The following is a 26,097-nucleotide window of genomic DNA, read 5'->3' as shown; positions in this document are numbered from 1 at the left end:
GTAACACTAGGTGCCTGATAAATTTCTGGTGGATGAATAAACTTGGAAGAAAAGTTTACACAGAAATTTGTACTGAATACTAATTAAAATATGAACGGCTATGCTTTATTTTTAAAAATATTTTTTAAAGATTTTATTTATTTATTTTTAGAGAGAGGGGAAGAGAGGGAAAGAAACCTCAATGTGTGTTTGCCTCTTGTGCACCCCCTACTGGGGACGTGGCCTGCAATCCAGGCCTGTGCCCTGACTGGGAATTGAACTGGCAACTCTGGTTCACAGGCTGGTGAAGTGCTATGCTTTAAAAGGTGTTTTTCTCCAGTAAGACTTCTTCCCCCATTTAAATATGTATTTAATCTTTAGGAAATATTGCACAAATGGCATTTTATTATAGATAATCTAATTTACAAATCTTTATACACTTTAAGGAAAACATTCAGGCATCATAAACATAAAAATTTCAATGTACAAAATTCAAATGTACAACAATGAACTTATTTTTAGACATGTAGTTACTGCTGCACTACCTTTACAATTCCTCATCCAGAGTCTGACAACGTAGGCAAGCCCTAAACACGTAACAGAAGCATTTCCCCGTACTGGTATCCATCATCTAGTTTGTGCAGAAGTACTGGATTCGTAGCGCACTCCTCGGAAGAGAGTGGCGACGACTGGTCATTTGGCTGCCCTTCGGACCTTCTGCAACTCTTCAATGGCCTTCCATTGTTGATTGACTGTTATAAGCTTAAATAAAAAAGCAAAATAAAATGATTCATTAGGATCTGTCCTTTATCCTTACGCCCCCTTTGGGGGTTTGTCCACACTCTTTGAAAAGGCATCACCGTAGCATTTGTAATCAAAGGATCACCTCTTCCCATCTCCAAAACATGGACAAGACAGTAATATAGGCTGGTTTCTATCACCCTATCCCTCCAAACACCCCCTGCATTCTTGAGTGTTATAGGATCACAGAGAAAGGTCTTATATATCTTCCCCTTAATGGGATCTATATTTTTAAATTTCCCATGGTTTTACATGAACTGTAAGTTTAAAAAGTGAGTCTGCTCCCGTGAGTGGGTGTATAATGCTCCTAGCGCAGGAATGTGGCAGAGAGCCGGCTCTACACAAAATTTCCTCATTCTAATTAACTCGCGAAAAGTACAAAGGATCTAAATTATACAATAAGAGAAAAGGGACAGAGCTATGGATAGTCCTTGACTTCCAAAAAAGTCACATTCAGAAATTCTCATTTATCTTCACAAGTTTTCTATTATTCCTGGACCAATGAAATGAAATGTAGGTAGCTTTAAAAGATCATAAATGTCCTCACCACGTCAGACTGTGTTATTTGAAAGTTTTGTTAAAAAAAAAAAATAGCCTGACAGACCTAAGTATTGTTCAGTCTAACAGACTAAATGTTTATTACTTCCAAGATATTTAAAATGCTAGAAGTCTTTGCAATAGTCTCAAAAGAATAAGTGAATATTAGCTACTTTTGCTTGAAGTGAACGGTACTTTTGTTTTTCGGGAACTCCTATAATGTGTTACAAAAGACCTTACGTTATATTTATACAAGTAATGGATTAAATGAGATAATGTATTGCAATTATGAAAGAAGTTAATATTTGAGTGTCTACTATGGGCTAGGCACAATGCTAAAGGACTCTATGTATTTTATCTTTTTTAATCTTCTTAACCCTATTATTGTGCCCACGTTATAGACTCTGAGAGCCTCAGGGAGGCTGAGTTGGCTAAAATCACCTGTGAATAATGGAGCAGAGATTTGAACTAGATCTCTAAACTCTATAGCACTCCCTTTGACACTAAATGGCCCCTAAAAGTGAAAGGTATTAAATCTATTTTGCTGGCAACGATCCTAAGGCTTGGGCTAAATGTAAACAATTTTTTTAAGTTCAGAAATACCTTTTGAGGTACATTAGGATCCACACTTTCCCAAGGTTCTGGATTATTTTTTCGATCAATGCTACAAATAAAAGAAAGCTGATTAAACGTTAAAGTAGGTGAATTTAAACCAACTCTGATACTGGTCTATAAACATGTTAGGGACAGGCCCAAACTGCACACTAAGGCATTCATCTGTTAGTTAACTGAAAGCGATGGAAGATTCCTTAAAGGAGCTTCACGGGTTTGACTCAAACATTAGGGATTAATTCCTCTGCAGCATAGGAGATCTGAATTCCATCTTTATTGGGCTAGATTAGAGAATATTTTCATAAGCTGAATAGCAATAAGGGTGGAAACCCAGGCTAACAGAAAGCAAAAATGTCCTTGCCCTGGTTTCTGGGACCTACGGCAGGGCTGGGCTTGAACTCTGCAGGTGGTGAACTACAGAACCCTAGGCCCCCTGCCAAAGCTGCCCTTTGTAGCCCTGCACTGGGCCAGGCTCCATTTCAAGTTTTTCTCTTCCTCATATTCCACAATATATGGCATTTTATCTTATATCCACAGCTGAGATTAATTTGTAGCAAATAACTAAATCTATAAACTCTACCACATTAGGAAAGATCTTTCTAGCAAATTGAAATTTTAAAATTTGAGCCCTGGCTGGTGTGACTCAGTGGATTGAGTGCTGGCCTGTGAACCAAAGGGTTGCTGGTTTGATTCCCAGTTAGGGCACATGCCTGGGTTGAGGGCCAAGTTCCCAGCAGGGGGAGCATGAGAGGCAACCACACATGCTATCTCTCTCTGTCTCTTTCTTCCTGCCCTCCCCTCTCTAAAAATAAATAAATAAAATCTTTAATAAGTAAATAAATAAAATAAAATGCCTGGCTGGTGTGGCTCAGTGGGTTGAGCGCTGGCCTACCCACCAAAAGGTCACCAGTTCAATTTCTTGTCAGGGCACATGCCGGGATTTGGGGCCAGGTCCCCTGTCAGGGATGTGCGAGAGGCATGTTTCTCTCACACATGAATGCTTCTCTCCTCTCTCTCTTTCCCTACCTTCTCTCTAAAAATTAAAATGTTTTTTTAAAAAATTAAAATGATGATCCAAGTTTGATGATGGATATCCCAAAAGATCATTTAAGAATGTTAAATGTCAAAATTTAAGTTAAAAAACAAACTTGCTTTGCTGCAGGAGAAGGGGAGGCAATGGATGAAAAAATATTTAGAATCAATAAACAAACTAATTTTACAAATATCATAATTTAAGTCTTCTGTTATCGGGATGCTTTCTAGCCCTGACTCCAGCTTCACAATTTGACGTTCTTGTCCTGGGGGGGAAACTAGGAAATTGATATCATACATTTTATAAACTGAAGGTCATCCTAACATTGCTAATAACGTTTTAACAATAAACGTCTACTTACATCACATCGGATTTCTTAAGGGAATATACAGCAAAAGACGTCGCTCCGCTCGCTGCCGCCGTCATGATCACCACCAAAGGAATAAGCTAACGGGGAACAGGTTGAGGGTAAATATTCCGATGTTTCAACGTGCAGTATTTGACATGTCACAGGATAGCTATGCACCCACCACCTGTTCATCTTTAAAAATTAAAAACATTTAGTCAAGATTTTCAGTTGCTTTAAATACTTACTTCCTTCTTTTTCATCAGGAGTTGAAAAAAGCTCATGATGACCTCAGTGTAGAATGCCAAATCTAGAGTAAAAAAAATCCAAGATACTGATCAAAACTTCAGCCACTTGAACCCAACCTGGTGGGCGCCGAAAAGGCCAACCAACTCCAAAGGGCAGCCCGGGCCGGCACTGCTGCGCCTTCGCCTCGGGCGGCTCACCTGGGCGGCGGGGCGGGGCGCCGCGCGCGGACGATGCTAACGACCACAACCCACAGAGGCCCCGGCCTCGGCTCCTTATATACTGACCACAACCCCCGGAAGGGGCCTGGCCGGGGCGTTCTAGTCACAGGTCATGAGTCGGGTGGGGGACGTGCGGGACCTGACTCACCTTCATCGCCGGGCTCCCGCTCCAGGGCGCCCCCTGCAGGACGCCGTGCCCGCCGACGCTGCGCAGCCGAACGCGGGCGCCGGCGCCCCCTGCCGTTTGCCGCGGTTCTTACCCGCCGCCGGTCGCGAGCCCGGGCCGGGCGTTGGCGCTCTGGGTGGTTCGCAGCTATCCCAGGCGCCTACGAGGGAGGAGAACGAGAGCGCTGACAGCCAAGTCCTGGGTGAAAACCAACACATATGAAAGGGGGTCCTGAAAAGAAGCTGCAGAGTGGAGGCTCCCCAGGGGGAGGCTCCCAGGTGCAGGCAGCTAAATTATAATGAATCCAATCACATTAAAACCTCCAAAATGTGCTATAGCGTACATGTGAAAATAATGAAAATTAAGTTGTAAAGCTCCTTCCAGAATAATTTTCTTATCCCGATTTTTTTTTCCAGTAAAAAGTCGAGGGTGAAGGAGAACAAAAAGAATCATCTGGAACCGTTTCTAGAATAAGGTCCATCCCTGAGACAACCTGGTCTGCTGGCTTCATCTTCAGATCCTTTTTTAATTTACCCCTAAGCTACCAGCCTCGCCTTGCACAGAGCATGCAGGTGGCTGCAAAACCAGGGAAACGATGTTAACAACAGTTCCATTAAAACAGGAGCTGTTTGCCAGGCTCTGTGGGAGAATCTTCTCGACGTTTCTGCAAGCAAAGTATGTTATTAAGGCTCAGAGATGTTCAAGGCACATAGCCAGTAAGTGGCAGAGTTGTCCTCAGAACCCAGGTCTGTCTGGCACTCAACACTGTTCTTTGCTCACCCAGCTCCTAGCTACTGCAATTAAGCCAAGCGCGCAAGCTCAAATTTAAAAAGTTATTTAAAACAATTATTTTAAAACTGTTTGAAGTTCAAGCTATGAGTTAAGGTTAAAATGGAAACATCTGCCGTTCTCTTTCAACCCCATTTTAATTCTACCTAAGGCAGGGGTGTCAAACTCATTTTCACCCAGGGCCACATTAGCACGGTGGTTGCCTTCAAAGGTCCGAATGTACTTTTAGGACCTTATAAATGTAACTACTCCTTAACAGTTCAGTGAGAGCTCTGCAGGCTGCCAGGTAGAAACAAGGTGTCAGGACGGATAAAATAAGGTGGAGGGGGGATTCAGCCCACCGGCCTTGTGTTTGCCACCTGTGACCTAAGATCAGAACCCACCCCTGCCACACTTAATTAGATGACTGCGAGAAACTACCTAACCTTTATGAGTCTCAGGTTGTATACCTATAACCTGGAACAAACCTAGCTCAGGAGGAAGTTGGGGGTAAAAAGTTAGAATACTTACACGCATGTAAGTAAAGCACGTGACATTCTGCCTTGATTATAATAGACACTCAATTAAATAGTAACTATTATTCGCAAAGATATGTTTTATATAAAACAGATTATAAATGTAGCTTCTCACCCACTTATTCTGACAAGGATTCTTACTGTGTAACCCAGAGCTGTAACTGGAGACATTTGCCTATTGGTCAGATTCATATCAGATACTTAAGAAAATTCAGCTTTAATTCTCCCAAGTGTGTATTGAATAGAATTAAAGAAGCCTTTTAGTGCTCCTTCTGCAGGATTTCTAAAGCTGCTTTTCTCATAAGGTTCTTTAAAAAGCTTCATTTTGTTAATTAAATGTAAGTTTTCTAGGAAGGAAGGGTAGATGGAAGACAGGAAGAAATCTTAGAATGTATAATGATCTTAAATTCAGAGTGCTGCTTTGTTGATGTTATTTCTTTTCAAAATGCAGTATAGTTTTATAGTAGTCTAGGCATTATGCTGAGGATGGGGGTGCAGTAAATTCAAAGGATTAATAAGACACAAGTCTCTTACTTCAAGGGTCTTACTATGTAGCCCATACATTCTAACCCCACGCATTATCTGGTGCCAGAAACAGATGATTAATTCTGACTAAGGGGGTCTGACAAAGCTTACCAAAGGTGAGGGTATTTATTTGAACAGACAAACCAACTGTTAAAAGACATCTTGGGGGCAACTATAAATCCAGACTAGATATGAAATATTAAGAGTGTTGTTAATTTTGTTAGGTGTGATAATGGTGGTATGGTTATGTAAAAATCCGTTTAAAAGAGTGTATGTATGTATATGGAAACAGTTAAGGGAGAAATATGATGTCTGAGATTTGCTTTAAAACAACAAATAAAAACAAATTTGATAAAAAATAAAGCAAATTTAGCAAAATAGTATAAAATCTAGAGTTAGGTATGTGGGAGTTTGTTAGTCTCTTCCACTTTTACATGCATTTGAAAATGTTCAGGAAGTGTTTTAAAATTCACATATTGGAATCATGTATAGTTTACAGATGTAGTGTCCGTATAACCTTTAGAATTTGCTTATTTCTATTGCAGCAGTGAGAATCACACCCAGAAAGCCACATTTCCCCCAGCCCCTTTCAGTTAATGCCCCGATTATTGAATTTGTGGGAGATTCAAGGTCCATATATCATCTGGTCTTTCCCAGGATGCCTAGCAGGCACAGCTCCCACCTTTCAAAGCCTAAAGGAACGGGCCCTGACCAGTGTGGCTCAGTTGGCTGGGTGTGGTCCCCGAAAGGTAAAGGTCACTGACGTGATTCCCAGTCAGGGCACACTCCTGAGTTACGGGTTCCATCCCAGGACCAGGAGTGTACGAGTCGCAACCCATCAATGTTTCTATCTCACATGGATGTTTCTCTCCCTCTTCCTCCCTCCCTTCCCATCTCTAAAAATAAATAAAATCTTTAAAAAACAACAAAGGAACCCATTCAGGACGCTTCACCCTTTGTGGCTGCCCCGAAGCTCATAATCCTGGGAGCTTCCCCTCCCCACCTCAATTGCCAGAAACTTCTGGAATCTTCTCTTAATTTCTGTAACTCAGGCTTTCAGAAACATGGAGTCATGACCGTTCGGTTCCCACACCAGGAACTTAAACTTAGATTTCAATCAGCTCAGCTCACGCTTGATGAGAAAAAACATTTTTACTGAATTTTTTGTTGTTGAAATTCTTTCTGCCCACCGTTCAGTGGCTACCTAGTTAGCAGGTTTAGCAAATACTGGATCGGCTAAATGTTGGCATGTCTGAGGTGTACTACTTTATGGTTTAAGGCTGTTAACGTGGCTCAGAAAGGAGTTGGCCCTGCGTGTGCAGGGAAAGCTATTCGTATTTCCCAGGTACTTAGAACCTGACGTGATTTTCCCACCGACTAAGAACAGCTTTTGGAAGCTGCCCAGAGCCATCCTCCAATCACATGAAAATTGAGTCAGAGCCAACAGATAGGTCGTTACCAAAGGTGAACTGAGGTGGGGGGAGGATGAGGAAGGTAAAGGAATCAAATATATGGTGAGAAGGAGACTAAGCTTTGGGTGGTGAGCACACAATAGGACATACAGCTGTCAAGGTATCAGGTTGTACACCTGAAATTTGTTATCAACCAATGTCACCCCGGTAAACTTAATTTAAAAAATAAATGAAAAAAAAACAAAACTGAGTGAAAGAAATCCTTGACCTCACTTGCTCATTTATTGAGTATTCCAATGAGAGAAAACACACGGCTTTGTCCTCCGGGGGCTTCCAAAGTTCTGATAAGTTATAGTTACAATTTTAACAGACATTTTCAAATAAAAATTCAGCTTCTAACCAAAGTTTGGATACTAAATTTCCAGCCTGATACGACCAACTTTTTCACGGAAAAAACAAGAGGCCTACAGCTGGAGTCTGAGTTAAGGGGTTCGGGCCAGGGTGCCTCAGGCGTAGGGATGGCAAAGCGTAATGGCCGCCTTGTCCTATAAAATCAATTAATTGAGAGAGAACATGAATGAAAGCTGTCAGAATTCTAAGAGTTTTCTAGGCATTTTCCCCACTACTCAAAAGCGAGGGATCAGCTTGTTAGAATGATTTAGATGAATTGCGATGTTATTATACCTATAAATAATTATTCCCCCAAAGGTGAGGTTTTGCTAGTGAGTCCTGGCTCCAGTCAGAAACAACTTCCCAACAACTTAACATTTATGACTTTGTATATTTCACGCACTACGCTCTGATCATCCCCTCAACTCCTTTTGGTTGTATGCAATTCACTGCATGTCTGAGACCCGTGCTCCCAGCTCGCCTGTTGGTACGATGTCTGTCTCATTCACTTAACTCCAACAACTGCTAGGGCACCTTGTGAGTGAAGAAAGGCTCGGTGAGACGCTTACCAGATATTGCTAGGTGAGAAAAAAAAGTTACATAGTACCATGTCTTATCTATACCTGCATAAGGGACTGGAAGGTCAAATACCCAAGTGTTTTCTTTGTGGTTACCTGTATTTTCTAGCACTCTAATTACTTTTGTAATAAAGCAAAATTAAAATGTACATGTGATCTATCTCCTTAAAAATACAATTACAAAAGGAAAAAATAGTAGCTATGGAGTGGAGAAACTGGGTAATCCATAAATGAGTGATCAAAATTAACGTGACCCATAATAAAGACACCCCGTGCCTCCAGCTGAGATCTCTGAGGACAGGACAGCACTTACGTTCGGCTCCGCTGGTGATGCCAGACGAACACAAATCGGGAACCATTGTTCTGTAACATAGTCTGTGCTCTTCAAAAATGTCAAGGTCAAAAAAGACTGAGGAACTGTCTCAGATTTTAAGAGGCTAAAGAGGAAAAAGATCAACTAGATGGATATGATCCTAGACTGGATTCTGAAACAGGAAACCAATGACTATGGGCACGATGGATGGAAAACCACGGGAGGATAGATTAATATGTTGTATTACTGTTCAATTTTTTGAATTTGATAAATGCACTGTGGTCACATAAGAAAATAACCTTATTTGTAAGAAATATACACTGGTCCTGGCTAGTGTGGCTCAGTTGGATGGAGCATCGTCCTGTAACAGAAAGATTGTGGGATCGATTCCCAGTCAGGACACATACCTAGTCTAACTCATTTGCTTCCTTATCCACCCCTCCCTTGAACAGTCCCCATTTTTCTCCCTCCCAAATTCTTTGTCTTGGCACCACCACCTGCCCAGCTAATCAGGTGAGAGACCTCGGAGCCATCTGGACTTCCCCCAGCTACATCCAGTTACCCCTGAGATCTTCTCATCAGTCATTCTCAAATGCATCTTTTCCTACACCGGATCCTTGAGGCCAGCACAATGCCCACCACATAGTGAATGCTCAAAAATTGTACAGCTTCTGAAATATTTAAATTTCATGAAAATGTTAGCATATTTCAAATTTTTGAAGTTCCCAGTTCACATGCAAGAGTCTTATCCAGATGAAACTCTGGGTACAATATCTATTATTAAACACAGGCATAACTCAGAGATATGGCAGGTTCACTTCCAAACCACTGCAATAAAGTATCACAATAAAACGAGCTGTAATCTTTTTGTTGGTGGGGGGTCTTGCCTTCAATTTGTGAAAAATGCAACATCTGTGAAGCGCAGTAAAGTGAGGGGGAGTAAAACGAGGTATGTCTGCAGTTCAGCATATGGCAAAATGTAAAAAATTGGTGACTATGGGTTAGAATATATCAGAGTTCTTTATGCTATTCTTGCAGCTTTTCTGTAAGTATGAAATTATTTCAAAATAAAGTTAAAAAAGCAATCAACCCAAACCAAACAAAACCACCACCACCCCACTGCATAATCAACACACATATATATACCTTTTTCCTAAATTACAGTATTTTAACATACCTTTTAGAAATAAGATAAATCTTAGCTTATCAGGCACAAGTTTGTTTGTTTGATTTACAGGAAATAACATATATACAAACTTTAAAACTGTGAAGTTGCAAACTATAGCTCAAGTTCACATTTCAATTAATCCTTGAGCAGGCATATAATTTTTAAATATCCTCTAAATTAGAAAATCCTTGTTTCTGAAATAAGTGTTTGTATAATGTCAAATCCTCATGACTTAAGGACGGCTTTACAGTCTGAAGTGACTTTAGAAAGTGCTCTTGTTTCACAGCAGTTGCTTCTAGTCCATTTTCTTGCAGAGCCAGCAAGGCGGCCTAAGAGAGAAATAAGAAATAATCTGCTTCATTTTTGTTTTATAATATACAAAGTCTGAATGCAAACAGCTCAGGCTCACTGCACAGAATTCCAATATTCGTGACAACCAAAACATTAAGCTAAAAAGTTAGTAATTGAAGTCCTCTTAGTAGAACTTTTTTCTCCATTAATCTCTGGCCTTAATCGGGAAAAAAAAAAAAAAGTTGCAGAATAATATATTCATTGTGGGCCCATCTACGTATTTGAAGATCAGGGACTATCTTCCTGACCTCAGTCTAGGAGTTTCCTTCCAAACAGGGACACAGCACTGATCACAAGGGAACAGATCTAACACATACTTTATGACCCAGCAATTCTCTTTCTAGATATATACATACATGAAACAGACATGCACACACATGTATACCAACTGACATGTATAAGATCATTCATGGCTGCATAGTTCATAATAGTAAGACAGTAGGAAACCTGAATGTTCAGGAGTGGTTTCCTTTGGGATAGAGAGTGGGAAGGCCCAAGGGAGGCTTCTGGGGTGTTGATAACAGTCTTTTTTAAGCCAATAGGTGGATATACAGATGTGTTCACTTTATGTTAATTCAACAAACTGTACCCTTATGATCTATGCATTTTTCTGAATGTTATACTTTACCGAAGTTTATGGAAAGAATATATGCACCCCCATGTCCACTGCGGCATTACAATAGTCAAAACACGGAAGCAGCCCAAGTGACCACCGACAGACAAGTGGATAAAAAAGCTGCAGTGTATAGATACAATGGAATATGACTTGACCGTAAAAAAGAATGAAATCTTACCATTTGCAACAGCATGGAATGACCTAGAGGGTAGGGTATTACGCTAAGTGAAATAAGTCGGACAGAGAAAGACAAATACCACATGATTTCATATATGTGTGGAATTTAAAGAACAAAATAAATGAACAAACAAAATTGAAAGAGAATCACAGATACAGGAAATAGACTGATGGTTGACGCAGGGGAGTGGGATGGAAGGACTGGGTGAAAAAGGCGAAGGGGTTAAGAAGTACAAGTTGGCAGTCACAGAATGGGCGTAGGTATGTAAGGTACAGTGCAAGGAACGCAGTCGATAACTACGCATGGTGCCAGGTGCGCCCTGAAAGTACCAGGAGGCCACCAGGGAAAGCATGGCTGTCTCACCACCATGCTGTACACCTGAAACTAATACAAAATAATACCGAATGCAAGCTGTGATTGAAAAATGAAATTAAAGAAATAATAATAAAATTTATCTAAACTTAAAAAAGTTTATGGTAAGAGAAAAACATGGACAATGTCTTCTTTTGTCCTCAAAATAAAGTCTAAATGCCTTAAAGTGGCTCAGAAGGGCCCGAGCGGTCCAGCCCCTGCCCATTTCAATAATGTCATGTCGTTTCCTGTCTCCAGTCGTCTGCATATTTTATTCCCTCTGCCTCAAACACTCCTCTTCCGTCCCTTAGCCTGGTAACCCCTCATCATCCTCCCACGTCTGGTTCACACCCCGTCCGTCTCTCACAAAGCCTTCCATGACACCCAAGTCTGGTGTTCTTCCTAGATGCTTCCACTCACAGCACCCCAAACTTCCCCGACTCACTACATATTTTCAATTGCCAGTTCAGTGTTAAGATTCGCCTCTCTGCACACTCCATCAACCTAGCAGTCTGTAAGGAAAGGGGCTGCCTCTGTCTGTTTCACCTTGCCTGGCGCCTGCCACACAGACGTCTGTCAGTAAATACTGCTGAGTGAATGAAGAGATGAATAAAGGAAGAAATGCTTTGAACCCAACATTTCTTCACTAATGAACTTACTTCTTTGCAGAGGTTTCCAAGATCAGCTCCAGAGAAAAAGCGGGTTTCTGCAGCTAGGTTTTCTAAGGAAACATCAGGCCCCACTGGCATCTTTTCTGTACAGACTTTCAAAATGGAAAGCCTGCCCTGGAACAAAATATGACATGTTTATAACCTCATAACATTTCTGTCTGACACATGCTGTATTAGAACATTTCAAGTTAGAGTTTCCCATTATATTACATAGAAAGGATATGTATTTAAGAATCAAACAATAAGAATCACTTCTACAGAGGTAAAAAAAAGATTAACTCATCAATGGCTCATTTTACAATGGTATAAATGATATCATGATAAAATTTTAATATTTTTACAGTTAATTTTTAAAATAGCCAATCATAGTTATTACATCTCATTAAGAGACATGATGAATCTCTTTTTGGGTACAAACAGTGCCATCAGACATGTTTGAAAGTAAATACATGAGCTATCAGACACAGCCAAAAAAGGTAACAGACATTACAAAAATTTTTTCAGCCCTTCAAAACTTGAGAAAAGCCCAAGGGAAGAAAAACCATTCTCTGTGTCTTTCACCCTCCCTGCCAGTGGCTCTGGGCAGAAAGGGCAAAGAACTCACTGATTCGTTGGCTGTGGATACACTGTGTAATCTCTGACACCTCAGATTTCTCCACTGTAAAATAAGGATGCTGACCCACATAAGCTCCAAAACCCTTTTAACGCTTTAGGATTCCTCCATTCTGGTTACAAAATAATGGTGAGTAGACTCAACAAACTTAGTAATTTCACTGAAATTACTACCTTACTTTTTGGCTTCTGTTTCTCTGACAGCAGGGCCAAAGTACTCAGAAAAAGCAGATGGAAAAGATGATTTATGAAGGGCCACCAGGCAAGGAAGAATGCAGAACCCAGTTTGGGATTCGGTTCTGCCAGGCCCCTTAGAGTTCATACTCTCACACAGAGTGAATGTGGACCATGATACCTTTGCATCTGGAGGTGGAATATAAATAATCTTATCCAGCCTTCCAGGCCGTAACAGGGCATCGTCTAACACATCCGGTCTATTTGTTGCCGCGACGACCATGACATTTTGATTAAACACTTCTTGAAAGTCTGAGGGAAAACACATAATACAAGATAATGCCAATAAATTATTAATTATTAATTGTATTTTTTAAATTATAAATCAGTAGGTCCATTTGTTTTTAAATAGGGATTTTTTTTCTTGGGACTAGAGTGCTTATACCTCCTATGCAGACTACCTTCTCAATATCAAGGTGCTGCATCAGCAAATTGTTCATCGAAGAGCTACTTGCGCACATGATGAGGGGAGTGGCGATTCTGAGGGAACATCTCTCCAAGAAAAACCTTCCCTCAGATCAGACAACATCTATCTGGTGTCTGAGGGCACCTGAGCCTCAGGGAATGTTAATATAACTTAAATGGAAGACCTGAAGAGACAGAAGCACATGACAAACCCATGGAGATGTATGGCTATGAAAAGTCTTGGCTCGTCTCCTTAAAGAGAGAGATTTACTTTACTTTTTCTTTTTCTTTCCAGATGCAGAAATACAACAATTAACCTCAGTTGTAGGTATGTAAATCCTGGATGCAGATAAGCAGCCAGGGCAAGGCCTTACATATGAAGCATGCAAAATTGTTTGTGGAACTGAATAATCAAAGTATCAACAGTTCTCTGGCAATGTGATCTCTCAAAGCAGTGAGTTCCCTCTATCTGCAAGTATTTTAGCTGAGGCTGGACAAACACCTGTAAGATGCTACAGAGTAATTCCTGCATTTTGAGATTTGGTTAGAAAACTTCATGGGTCCCTTCGAATTCTAGTGGCACATGTTCCTAAGGAGCTGTAAGACTTTCCTTCCAAGGAACAATTTTAAAAATGGGAAATAAGTAGTAACAGGAAAAGGATAGAAGAAAAGAAAAATTATCTGTCAGGGGCTATTTAAGGATACGAGACTCTGTTCAGAAAAGACTCAGAAGGGAAGAAGGGGCTTCCAAAAGTCATTTTAACTTCATTATAACCAAGAATACCCCTTCCTCAAGGAAACTGGAATTTTCAATTCTAAGATTATTGAAAATAATTATCTGTTTTGTTTCACCAAAAAAAATTTACTAAGGATGAACACTGTTTTTTCAGGATATAGAAACAACAAGAAACTCCCTTCTCCATTAACAATATGTAAAGTTATATTTCTTCACCTTAGAATAAATAAAATTCACATTCATGTATAGCTAAGATAAGTTATTATAAAATTTACCTCACTTTTTCCAGCTAAATCACAATTTTATCAGCTTTGGAAATAACCCAAACAGAGTCAAATTGAAATTATATAATTCTTTCTTATAAGATGAACCCAGCTCAGGGAAAGCTAGTACAAATGCATTCTGTTTAATGTTGGCCTGGATTTTTGGTGTAATCTGGCTAATAAATACCTCTTCACTTTTTTTCAGCTCCTTGTATTTACCCTGTTGATCTGATTTACTTCCTCTTCTCTCTATAGTTTTCAGTCCAACACCATCTAATTCATTCAGGAGAACGGAAAGAACACGCTCTTGAACATTACATCCTGTGTTGCTGACTGATCGAGCGCCCAGGATTGAATCAATTTCATCCAAAAACACAATTGCTGGAGTATTTGCTCTTGCTTGTCGAAACACCTTTTGTTAGGAAAAATAAAAATATTTAAAAGCTATATATTATGCCTTACTCATGTGAATGTATGTTTTCTACATTACTCTTTTTATAATGTAAAAAGAAGAGAAAAATTCTAAATGTCTTAGGATTGGGGAACAAAGAAATAAAACTAGGAACACGGAGTATTACACAAGGGTTAAAAACCGTATTTTCAAAGAATTTTTAATATTATGGAATTTTAAAAGTTAAGTTAAAAAAAGTCACAATAAAGATACATATATATCTCCTGCCCAAGGAAACAGAAAGATGAAAGAAATTCACCAAAATGTTAACATAGGTAGAAAGATTATAAACGGTTTCTTATTTATATTTTCTACGTTTTCTAATAAACAAATATGTAAAACTTTTTTTCAAATTAACAGATTTATTTCTTTTTTATTGTTGTTCAAGTACAGTTGTCTCTGCTATTCTCCCACCACCCTCCCCCACCCAACCAACCCCCACCTCCCACCCTCAATCCTACCCCCCCAGGTTTGTCCTCGGGTCCTTTGTACATGTTCCTTGACAACCCTTCCCCTTCTTTCCCCCATTATTCCCTTCCCACCTCCCCTCTGTGTAACTTTTCTAACTGGAGAAAAGCCAGTTACATTTTAAAAAACAAGGTTTATCCTTAAGGTATGAACTTAAAATTCAAAAGTACACTTAACTGCATGGGGGACAATAAACAAACCAACCTGAGACAAGAGTTTTTCTGAATCTCCAACAAAAGGTGAAAAGAGATCAGCTCCACTCACAGAAACCACAGAGCAACGGCAGCTGGTGGCCAGGGCCCGCACCAGGGTGGTTTTAGCACACCCAGGGGGGCCACAGAGGAGAACTCCCTTTGGGGGTGGCAGGCCCATCCTAACAAATTCACGCGGGTATTTCAGAGGCCATTCAATGCTCTGTAGTACACAAAAATGACGGTCATTTTAGTATAACAATAAAACATCGAATAATTCAGTAAATTCATTTGCTCATTCAACAATTCTCAGGTACCCATTTTGAGCTGGAAAAGCAGTCCATTCTCCAGAGCAGCCAGCGATCTTGTAACCTAAGTCAGGTCACATTACTTCCTTCCTAAAATCCTTCAATGACTTGCCATCAGAATTAGAATTAATCCCAAATCCAAACTCCTCACTCACCACTGCTTACAAGGCCTTGCATAACCTGACTTTTGCCCAAACACCCCAGACCGTTCCCATCTCGGGTCCTTTATCTGCTGTTCTCTCTCTGCCTGGACACTCCCTCGAGATCTTTGTGTGGCTACCCCTCATCATTCAGGCCTCAATTCAAATGTCATGTCCTCGAAGACATCTTCCCTCACCTCTATAATTAAAGCAGACCCTGCTTCTCCTAGTCACACTCCATGCTACTGCCCAGCTATTACTTTTGGAGCACTTATTTGCGCACTACCTGAAATGATTATTTTTCCATGCTGGGCTTGTTCCATTCTGCCTCTGCTACAACGTAAGTCAATTTTACCTCTAAATCCCCAGCACCTAGAATGACACCTTCACAAAGCAGGCACTCGATAAATGTTAACTACATAGTTAAATAAATCTTCACTACCTCTTAGGTAGATACTTTTATCATTATCATTTTACAAATGTTGACACTCAGGCTTAAAAAAGGTAAGTAACTTGCCCAGGGCTGACTGCTAGTGAGGCGGCAGAACTGAGACCGACTGCAGGCAGTGCAGATCAAGAGCAGAAGCTTTTAGCTGTGCTATATTGCTTCTCTACAAAAAAGGGATAAGACCTCTGTACCTAGGCAATTCATATTTTAGTTGGGGAGATAGGCTTGTAAAGTAACAACCAGGTGAGAGAAGGGGCATTCCATGGAGAGGAAACAATACATACAGAGAGACACCCAATTCACCCACCAACAGTAAGCGGGAACAGAGGGAGGATGGGGGAACCAAAAAGCAACAGAGTTGAAATGGAAGGAGGAGTCAGGTCATAATGGGCCTTGAAAGTTTTAGGCAACATTGAGGAAGCAGTACACACAATAGACTAGAAGGAAATGAAACTAGAGGCAGGGAGACTAGTTAAAATTCTCTTGTAATGACTCAGACTACAAAAATAATACGGCTGGATGTGTCAGAGGCAGTGGAGGTGTGCAAGGGGTGGACTTAAACATAAGACGTAATTGTGTTTTACACAGGGACTAAGTTCTAAATCCAGAGGGGAAGTTATGTGCATGCGTGCTATGACCCTATCCATTTAGAAGACAGGTTTCTGACTTGGGGGTGGGGTGGCTGGCTGTATGCACTGAGGCAGGGAATCCAGGTGTGGAGGTGGAGTTAATTAGCTGAACTTTGAACAAGCTGAGTTCGAGATCCCTGGAAGTTATCCAGTAGGTGGGCAGCTAAGTGGCTCTGATAATCAAAAGAATGTCTGTGCAGAATACAAAGATTTTTGAGTTAAGTTTTCAGGGTAGAGTTGAAGCCTTGGACATCAAAATCATTGACTCATTCACAGAATGCAAAAAGAGGACTCCCAGGAGCTTGGGGCACTAACATTTAAGGTATGGAAGAGGAGTGTTCAGGAAACTAGGAAAGCTTAACATCTCAAAGCTAAGGAGTTTTCAACAGGGAAGGGTGGCTAATCTCTCAGGTACTTTGTGAAGATTAAATGAGACAATGCATGTAGAAAATCCGGGCGTATCATAAATGCACTTAACCATGGACACAGCGATGCCAGGGTTCGCTGCAGATATAGCTCCTAGTGAGGATGAATAAATTATAATGGATACTTATAGATCAGTCTTTTGTGTATGTGGTTAGAGAAACCCAGTTCCTTATGACACGACCACGGGAAGGTAAGTTGACCAAATCAATTTCTGAGACTGCAAAGCAGGCAAGCGCATCTGAGAGTTGTGTCCCTCAACACCCACTGTGGGAAGCCGTACCAGCAGCCGTCCGGGCCATGCTGACTGTTTATTATAATGTTGCCCTTTTACCAGTCCCAGGCCAAAGTAAGGCCCACCACCTACGTATTAATACAGCCCGTGAACTAAGGGTCATTTTTACATTTTTAAATGCTCGGGAAAAAAATATTTCATGATGTGAAAACTATATGGTTTCAGGGTCCATACAGAAAGTTTCAACGGAACACAAGCACCCATTACGTGTTGCCTTTGGCTGCTTTCGTGCGACCACGGCAGCTGAGTGGTTGCAGTTGAGACTGTATGGCCCACAAAGCTTGAAATATTTACTGTCTGGCCCTTTACAGAAAAAGGATGCTGACCCCTGCTCTACATTATGAACTCTTTAAAGCATAAAACAAACAAAAAGAGAATGAGGTAGCGAAGTATGACAACTCCTATCTGATGCCTACAGCAGCCCAATGAAATAGACTGCAAAGAGATCACTGGATTTACACGTTGGGATGAAATTAGCGGTGGCAGGAAGAGGGGTGTCCACACTGTCTGCTGTCACCATAAACGCACTAATTACACTTAAACTGTAATATCCTACTGGCTTACGCAGCCTCTCTCTCTCACCTGTTTTAACTTCAGTTTTACATCTTCAAGGCCACCAATCTGCTCCCAGCCAACAGGTTTGATGTCCATCAGTCCAATGACACTTCGAAATGAGGAGGGCTGAATCTTTTTAAAAGCATCAAGGAAGTCTGTCTCATCAATCATTGGATTGTCCTGGTTCTAAGGAAATACACCCAAGACAAAATCCAACAAAAAATGAGGTGAGACTTGCACACATAATTCCTTTTTTATCCTCTTTAAATATGTAAATCTATTTTATCATTATAAAATGTATACATGTGGTACAAAAAACTAGACCCCCCAACATTCATCCCCAGAGGCTATCAACAGTCTCCCATGTATTCTCCCAGTATGTTTTATAATCATAAGCATGTGTATATCCCTGCAAACAGATAACACAAATGGGAACATACCATACATATTAATTTGTATTTTTTTGCTTATCTTAGAAATCTTTTCATGTCAATTTATACAGCACTACCTCACTCCTTTTTTTCTGCTTCACTTTTATATGTAAAGTACTATTTTTTAAAGGTTTTGTTTATTTATTTTTAGAGAGTGGGGAAGGGAAGGAGAAAGAGAGGCAGGGAAACATCAGATGTGTGAGAGAAACACTGATGAGTTGGCTCTCACAAGCCCCAACCAGGGACCTGGCCCACAACCCTGGCATGTGCCCGGACTGAGAATCGAACCAGCAACCTTTTGGTTTGTGGGAGGACGTCCAACCCACTGAGTCACACCAAGCAGGGCTACATGTCAAGTATTCTATGTAATTCCTCAAAGCATAATTGCAGAGTTTAAGAACATGTGCACTTACAGTTGTGACAGCTATTAGCAAACTGTCCTCAAAGCTGCACCAATAAACAAAAAGCTGCTGTTCTCCTCACACCTCTCTGACACTGGACATTCCCAAACTCTTACATTTCTCCCATTGTGACAGAGGAAACAGGACTCACTGTTGTGTTAATTAAATTTCTTCAATCAAGAGTGGGATCGAGGGAGTAAAGAAATTGGAAAATCACCTTTTTTGGAACCATCATAGGAAAGGCTTTTCTGAGCAAGAATCATTAATGGATTCTAATCCAGGGGAGGGAAAGTTTGACGAGGAGCAAGATATTGTGTCACCTCAAAAGGTCTCCTCATAGATTCATTAGTTGCAAAAGGAAAGACAGCAGCTATATAGTGGAGAAACTGGACAAAATCCTGACTGGTTGATCACATCAGTCACCACTTAGGGGCATCACCGACGTGGGACGGCGGACATGTTGTGCCTCCAAATGGAACAGCCTAAGAAGGACACACTACACTTAGGCAGTGTTCCCAACAGGCGTGTGTAACCTGGATCTGTGGAGATGCATCAGACAACCCAACCTGAGAGGCATTCTATAAAATCACTCACCTGAATCCTTAAAAACATCAAGGTCAAGTATCTCTCTCTCTCTCTCTCTCTCTCTCTCTCTCTCTCTCTCTCTCTCTCTCTCACACACACACACACACACACACACACACACACACACACACACAGAGGCCTATGAAAGCGTTCAAGATTAAAAATAAGTAAAAACTAAATGTAACATTATCCTGGACTAGATTCTGTACTCAAAGAAAAAAATGGTAAAAAGATCAAAACCATTACCAAAATCAGAATATGGACTGTAGATCTCGTAACATTTTGTATCAATATTAAATTTCCTGAATATAATGATTACACGTAACCATACTGTGGTCGTGTATGAGAGTATCCTTATTGTTCAGAAATAGACATAACATACTAAAGGATAATGGGATAAAGGATACATGCAATCAATCCTCAAATGATTCAGAAAAAATGTGCGTACACACATACATACATCCATATATACAGAGAGAGAAAATATTGGGTTGGCCAAAGTTCATTTGGTTGTTTGCACACAGTGGCTCTAGTAGCGCTTAGTTGTGTTTAACCTCATTCGAAACAACTTTGTAAGACTGCATTGTCACAGCTGTCACAACAGCGTGCATTTAAAAAACTTACCAAGATTGGTGAATTTTTGTATAGCCATTTTAATGTTGAAGACAGAAGAAAACATGCACATTTTTGGCATATTATAATTTATTATTTCAAGAAAAGTAAAAATGCAACTGAAGTGCAAAAAAAGGATTTGTGCAGTCTACAGAGAAGGTATTGTTGACTGATCAAATGTATCAAAAGTGGTTTGTGAAGTTTCGTGCTGCGGATTTCTCTCTGGAGGATGCTCCATGGTTGGGTACGCCAGTTGAAGTTAACAGTGATCATGGGACATTAATTGAGAACAACCAATGTTACACCACTCGGGGGATTGCCAATACTCAAAATATCCAAATCAATAAAGTTATTGGTAAAAATGAAAAATGTGTCTTCTATTTTATGGAAAAACTAAATAGGCTTTTTGGCCAACCCAATATAAAGCTAATTATGCAAATTGTTAAAAACTGGTGAATTTGGATAAAGGATTTAGCAGGAGTTCCCCGTCTTGCAACTCTCCCTAAAGTTTTAATGATCCCAAAATAGAAAATTTAAAAAAACTGAAAATGTGATCTTTAAAGAGAATTTCTCATGTTTATCGCCCATTTCTAATCTTTTTACTGCCAACTACCTGATCATGCCTTATTCCCCATCTTCTCTTGGATTGTCTTTCCTTATTGATATATGAGAGCTGTTTCTATATCAAGGTAATCGGTACTTGTCATGGGCTAAAAGCATTTTCCCAGCCTGTCTCATGTCTTATCTTTGCTTATGGTATTGTTCTGCCATTCCAAATGGCCAAATTAGTAAATCATTTCCTTTTTTGGTTAGGTTTTATGTTATGCAAAGAAAGGCTGGCTTCACTTTAAAATTATATTCTGGAGAATCTTCTAGCAATTCCCTTAATCATTCTAGTGAAGCCAATAGTTTTGTTCAAGTTAAAAACTCATATTTGTAATTATAATGTACATATTACATTTAAGTATTTACCCTCATATCAAATTCTAAACATTTACTTGTCCAAAAATTTTCATTTTTAATAACAAACTATTTTATCCCACTTACGTAAGATTATATAAGTGAATATGTATATATAGAACAATTCTGAACAGCATTCCTAAAAATGTTAATAATTATGATCTCTAGGGGAGATTTCAGGCAATTTTTACTTTCTTGATAACTTTTCTTGATAGTTGATTATTCCTTACAAAGAACACTGTTAAATAATCTTTTAAATAACTTTTTTTTTAAACTGGCTGGCAGTATCAGAAACTCGACACCTGACTAATTAATCTTTAGGTAACACCTACTAACATTTGAATCTATATTCCCATCTATATTTCCAGATCTCTTGTATGTACATTTTTTCACTTGACTCTCAGGCACATAAAATTCTTTTCCCTCTGTGCGTACATGTGTATATGTGAATTCTCATCCTTTAACAGGAATCCTTCACAAAAAGCTGAGCAAACTTGAATGTGCCCGTTGTCTACCCTGGCACACACAGAGGCAGTAGCAGGCCCTCAGCTGCTTGGAGGAGGAAAGAAGAAAAAGATGGAGCCAGTACCTCTCCAGATGCCTCTGTCCCTTCTTCCTTTATGCCTTTCTTTCTTCCACTTCCCCTGGTTGTTTAAGAACTCAGCCATCACCTGTGGTAACTATGCCTGGGCAGGCCCCTCCTCAAGTAGCACTGGGCTCCACCCTAGGATGACAGCAGCTGGCTGGTCCACCTAAGCCAAGGTGCTTAAGGTCAAACCTGGAACTTCAAAGCAGAGGGAATCCTAAATGTAAATCCCATTTCCCATCCCTTGGTACTCTCTTCATCCCCTCAAAAGGCATATATCCTCACAACTGTACACAGGGACTTGTCATTGTATCTTTAAGAAGGTTTGGTTCTAAACCCAGCAGATGAACAATAACTTAGTGAGCAAATTAGGAGGACTTAAGTTTATGTAACTCCTTCCCCAAAGTCAGTGTAAGAGTAAAAATACGTGAACTGAGGAAGGATACAAATTATCTAGGTAAAAGGTTTTAAAATTTTAGGATAAGTCATCCTTTCATAGTAAACAAATTCAAAACTGAGTTTTAAAAATTGTAAGTCCATTACAACAGAGATTGGAACTTTGTCCCCAGTCCTCAGCACGTTGAAATTAATTTTCTTGTAAAGGGGTTTAGGGTTCAAGGTTACTCATTACATACAAAGTGAACAGGTTTTCTAATCTCCAGTGTTGAAAACTATTGTAGTTAAGCTAATATTCTAAACATCTCTAATTCACAAATTAAAGATTTGAATGTCAAAGTCGAATTTAAATAAAATTCCAGGTGCCCAATCTTTTCCTGAGTTAGAAAAGGTAATTTTCCCTACAAGATACTTATTAATAACAAAGGGAAATAATATGACAGTAGAAAAATCTTGGAGATACCACCTTATCCAAGAAATCAAAGTTCATGGGACAAAGAGATATCATTTGCTACCTAACAGATGCAACGAGAAGAACACAGTATCATTCTGCGAGAGTCCTGCCAAAAATGCAAAATCTGAATCAAGTTATAAGGAACCATTCGTCAAACCAAAGTGAGGAATATTTTACAGAATAACTGACCTGCACTCTCAAAAAGTTAAAGTCATAAAAGACAGAATGTAGACTGAAGAAGATTAAGAAATCCTAACAACTAAATGCAGTGTGTAGTCCTGGATTAAAAATGGTATTTTCAGTTTTCCTTTTTAAATTTTTGCTCTAAAGGAAATCAGTGGAACAAATGGTGAGATTTGGGTAAGGTCTAAAGTATCCTGTCAGCGTTAATTTCCTCATCGTGAAAATTGTACTGCAGTAAAAGTCCTTGTTTTTAGGAAATATACACTCAAGTTTTCAACACTAAAGGGGCATCATAGCTGCAGTATATTCTCAAACGTAAGAAACAGCTGTAGAAGGTATCAAAAGTATCAAAAGTTCCAAGAAAATGTACTTACCACTTTTTTTAATCCCCCAAATTAATTTGTTACCTTAATAAAAAACTTAGCACACATATTCTTGGCATGTTTCCTACCTTCTCACCATGAAGCAGAGCGTGCATGGCGGCCTCCCTACAGAGTGCTATCAGGTCTGCGCCAACGTAGCCGACTGTCATTTCTGCAAGGAGGCTCAAGTTGACGTGAGGAGAGATGGGCATCTTTGAGGTAATCACCTGCAGAATCTCCTTCCTTTGTTTAAGTGTGGGAGTCCCAATGACAACCTATACGCGAAGCAAAAATAATAATAATAATAATAATAATAAAGTTTACAGTTTAAAATATTATTTTTTACCCTCACAAACATGTACAATAATTTAGTGAGCCAATTAGGAACTATTACTGTGTACTCTTAAGCATTCCTTAGATTCTGAACATATGAAAATCCTCATTTTCCAGAAGACTAACACTGGCTATTAAGTTGCACAATAAAAATTATATAGGTCATTTAAGAAGTTTTTGTTATTTTTGAGACTATACCGAATTCTAAGAGCCAAGTCCCAGTTCTTACGGAGGTGATTTGAGAGAGTGGGACTAGATGGTTCGAGAAGAAATCCACTCAAGTTCAGAGCAGAGTAAGCTGAAAGTGTGCAAATATCATCTGTCTCTTCAGAATCCTACCACAAAGTTCAAACATCTCTTCAACTAAATACAATTCAAACTATTTATGTATGCTCCGGTTTAGTTCTTCCCTGTCTTCATCCTTTTATTTTAACACATTTATATCTCAAGGCATTTCTTCTATTTTAAATGCTGATTCCAAATTCATTAGGGTTTAATGCACTTGTAGCAGACCTACTACTTCCCCTAGAAGTTAGCTTTACTGATGACAGTGCTCTTTTTTCAGGACCTGCCCAACAAAACTAACCCCCAATGGCCACCTAGCTTCTCGAAACAATTTGACTGCAGAGAAAAACGTCCTGGCTCACAGCTCATATACAGATATTGACCGAACGTGTCCTTCGCATGACAAACAGCCCCACTCCAGCCTCACCGATTTCCAAACCTAAGTGGCAAACACCTCGCGGAAGCCAGCCGGGGCCAGAAGAGGACGAGGTTCCAGAGTAATGGCCTAACTGGCCTGGCCTATTTACCTCTCGGTCAAATCTCCCAGGTCTGCGCAGCGCTGGGTCTAGCGCGTCCGGACGGTTGGTGGATCCCACCACCACCACCTCGCGGTCCCCGCCGAAGCCGTCTAGCAGCGTCAACACCTGGGCCACCACGCGGCTCTCCGGGGCTTGGTGTGGGCCGCCCCGCCGCGGACACAGGGCGTCTACCTCGTCCAGGAAGAGAAGGGTGGGCCGGCGGCTGGCCAGCTCCTGGGCGCGTTGGAAGACCCGCCGCACGTTCTCCTCGGTCTCCCCGGGCCGGGCGCCCTGCAGCGCGGGGGCGCTCACAGCTAGCAGCTCCGCGCCCGCCTCCCGGACCACCGCCCGCACTAGCTGGGTCTTGCCCACTCCGGGGGGCCCCACCAGGAGCACCCCACGGGGCACTGCTAGCCCCAGCGTGGCCAAGGCGCGGGGATAGCGGAGAGGCAGGCTGAGGAGCTCTCGCAGCGAGTCGGCGGCCTCCGAAAGGCCCCCCAAAGGTACCTCGGGCTGCGACTGCGCTTCCGACGGAGGCACCCCGCTGAAGCCGATGAGGGTGTGAGGGGTGACCAGCCCAGCGGGATCCGGCCTGGGCACCCCGCTGACGATGTGCAGGGCCGCCACCGGGCCGGGGACGCCGGGGCTGGCGGCCACCACGTGGCCCTGGGAGACCGGCCGGTTCCGCAAAAGCTCCTGTGCTGCCTCCAGCACCGCGACCGAATTTGGAGCACCGGGGGCGCCCGCCCGCTCCCGCAACTCCGGCCACACCGTGAGGCGCCGAAGGGGCGGGCAGGGCACCAGGCGGAGGTGGCTCAGGCTGAGACTCCCTTGGAACCCCGGCGCCCCGACTGCCCACCCGGGGCTCGCGCACTTGGGATCCAGTTGCACAAACCCGTCCGCTCCGTCCCTCCGCGGCCAGGCGGTGCAAAGGCAGGAGCCACCGTCAGGCAACGAGATCTTCACCGCCGAGCCCAGGTGCGCACCCAAGGCACGGAAGGCTGCCGGGCCCAGGCGACAGCGCTGGGTGCCCCGGTCCCTCGTGTCTAAGGGCAGGAGCCTTAAGAGAGGTCCTTCGAGAAGGGGACCTGAGTCCCGAGCCATCGCACGCGCAGGAACCTAGACCGAGCAAAGCCGGGTAGGTGTTCCACCCGGGCGGCAAAGGCCGGTACACCGAGCGTCCCAGCCGGAAGCAAGTGACGCGCACGCACCAGGAAAAAAGTCACTAGCCTATGAGTGGAGGCCAAAAGAGCCAATCGGAAAGGCTTGGGCCCTGGGATACGGTTTGTTGTGGTGTAGGGTTTGAAGAAATACACGGGCGGATTCCAGAGCTTCACGGAGGAAGCGTTCGTCACAGGCGTCTGGGAGGCAGCGGAAAGCTAACGCAAGTACGTGTAACGACTCGGTGGTTTGGAGAGTCACCGGCACAGCATCCTCTCTCCCTGGCTCTCGGACTCGAGCGTCACCACGTGCTCATTTGGAATGTCAGCCTGGCGGCTGCTGTTTTAGGGAAGAGCTGCTGCAGTCCCCACGGGCCCAGTATTTTGGAGTGATCCTGTCTCAGGTGACTTGGAGTAGCTGAGAAAGAGCCTTGGCGCCTTCGACAACCTGAGTTCCAACCTTTGTATAGAAAAGCGCCAGCATAGCAAGGGAGAAGCACAGTGGAGCATTTTAAACCCCTTGAAGACGGGAAAGAAGTAAAACCGGGCCATCTGACTTATTTGTGGTACACCATCATAACCACTCCTGTTCATGTGATGAGTGATTATTGTCTATTTGGGGGACAGCAGTACTGAGTCCTGTATTAGAGGCGATGCCTGTCTACATTAAACTTCCCGCTATTCTCTTTCATCTTTTCTCTAGCCACAGAGACTTACTCTATCCTCTTATCAGCTGAAATACGTTTTTTCTCTTTTTAAATTCTACTCATCAAAAAGAGCTACAGCTATTCAAAATTTTTAAAAGTGCCTTGTTTTTATCCTACTCACATCCTTCTACCCCTATTTTTCCCACATGCACTGCAACCCCAATTTAT

General features: G+C 41.6%; 2 protein-coding genes across 3 annotated transcripts; both read right to left on the bottom strand.

The window, feature by feature from the left end:
* Positions 1 to 364: 364 nt before the first annotated feature.
* C7H15orf48 (chromosome 7 C15orf48 homolog) lies at positions 365 to 3,888 on the bottom strand. Its single transcript, XM_024568037.4, has 5 exons — positions 3,755 to 3,888; positions 3,557 to 3,618; positions 3,324 to 3,409; positions 1,921 to 1,981; positions 365 to 741 (listed from the first exon to the last, which is right to left on the bottom strand). The coding sequence occupies exons 2-5, from the start codon at positions 3,590 to 3,592 to the stop codon at positions 673 to 675; spliced, it is 252 nt and encodes an 83-aa protein (XP_024423805.1). The 5' UTR covers positions 3,593 to 3,618; positions 3,755 to 3,888; the 3' UTR covers positions 365 to 672.
* A 3,237-nt stretch (positions 3,889 to 7,125) lies between these two features.
* On the bottom strand, positions 7,126 to 25,257 carry AFG2B (AFG2 AAA ATPase homolog B). Of its 2 annotated transcripts, XM_024568036.4 has the most exons (8): positions 24,072 to 25,257; positions 23,016 to 23,201; positions 17,984 to 18,142; positions 15,172 to 15,381; positions 14,268 to 14,460; positions 12,766 to 12,896; positions 11,787 to 11,912; positions 7,126 to 9,960 (listed from the first exon to the last, which is right to left on the bottom strand). In XM_024568036.4, the coding sequence occupies exons 1-8, from the start codon at positions 25,164 to 25,166 to the stop codon at positions 9,793 to 9,795; spliced, it is 2,268 nt and encodes a 755-aa protein (XP_024423804.2). In that variant the 5' UTR covers positions 25,167 to 25,257; the 3' UTR covers positions 7,126 to 9,792. The 2 variants fall into 2 exon arrangements, 1 of the variants encoding a protein (XP_024423804.2); XR_002975468.4 differs by lacking the exon at positions 7,126 to 9,960 and having other exon boundaries at positions 11,788 to 11,912; positions 14,236 to 14,460.
* Positions 25,258 to 26,097: the final 840 nt, after the last annotated feature.

This window comes from Desmodus rotundus, chromosome 7, assembly GCF_022682495.2.
Source record: "Desmodus rotundus isolate HL8 chromosome 7, HLdesRot8A.1, whole genome shotgun sequence".
Classification (NCBI taxonomy): Eukaryota; Metazoa; Chordata; class Mammalia; order Chiroptera; family Phyllostomidae; genus Desmodus; species Desmodus rotundus.
This window is presented reverse-complemented; position numbering and strand designations above follow the sequence as displayed.

Excerpts from the sequence above, each read along its gene's own strand:
- C7H15orf48 (XM_024568037.4), bottom strand. The coding sequence starts at position 3,592 with ATGAGCTTTTTTCAACTCCTGATGAAAAAGAAGGAA. Across the intron at positions 1,982-3,323 it reads CTTAAGAAATCCGATGTGAT|CATTGATCGAAAAAATAATC; the intron begins GTAAGTAGACGT and ends TTTTATTTGTAG. Across the intron at positions 742-1,920 it reads ATCCTAATGTACCTCAAAAG|CTTATAACAGTCAATCAACA; the intron begins GTATTTCTGAAC and ends TTTTTATTTAAG.
- AFG2B (XM_024568036.4), bottom strand. The coding sequence starts at position 25,166 with ATGGCTCGGGACTCAGGTCCCCTTCTCGAAGGACCTCTCTTAAGGCTC. Across the intron at positions 23,202-24,071 it reads CTGGGAGATTTGACCGAGAG|GTTGTCATTGGGACTCCCAC; the intron begins GTAAATAGGCCA and ends CTTCGCGTATAG. Across the intron at positions 15,382-17,983 it reads TAAAACTGAAGTTAAAACAG|AGCATTGAATGGCCTCTGAA; the intron begins GTGAGAGAGAGA and ends TGTGTACTACAG.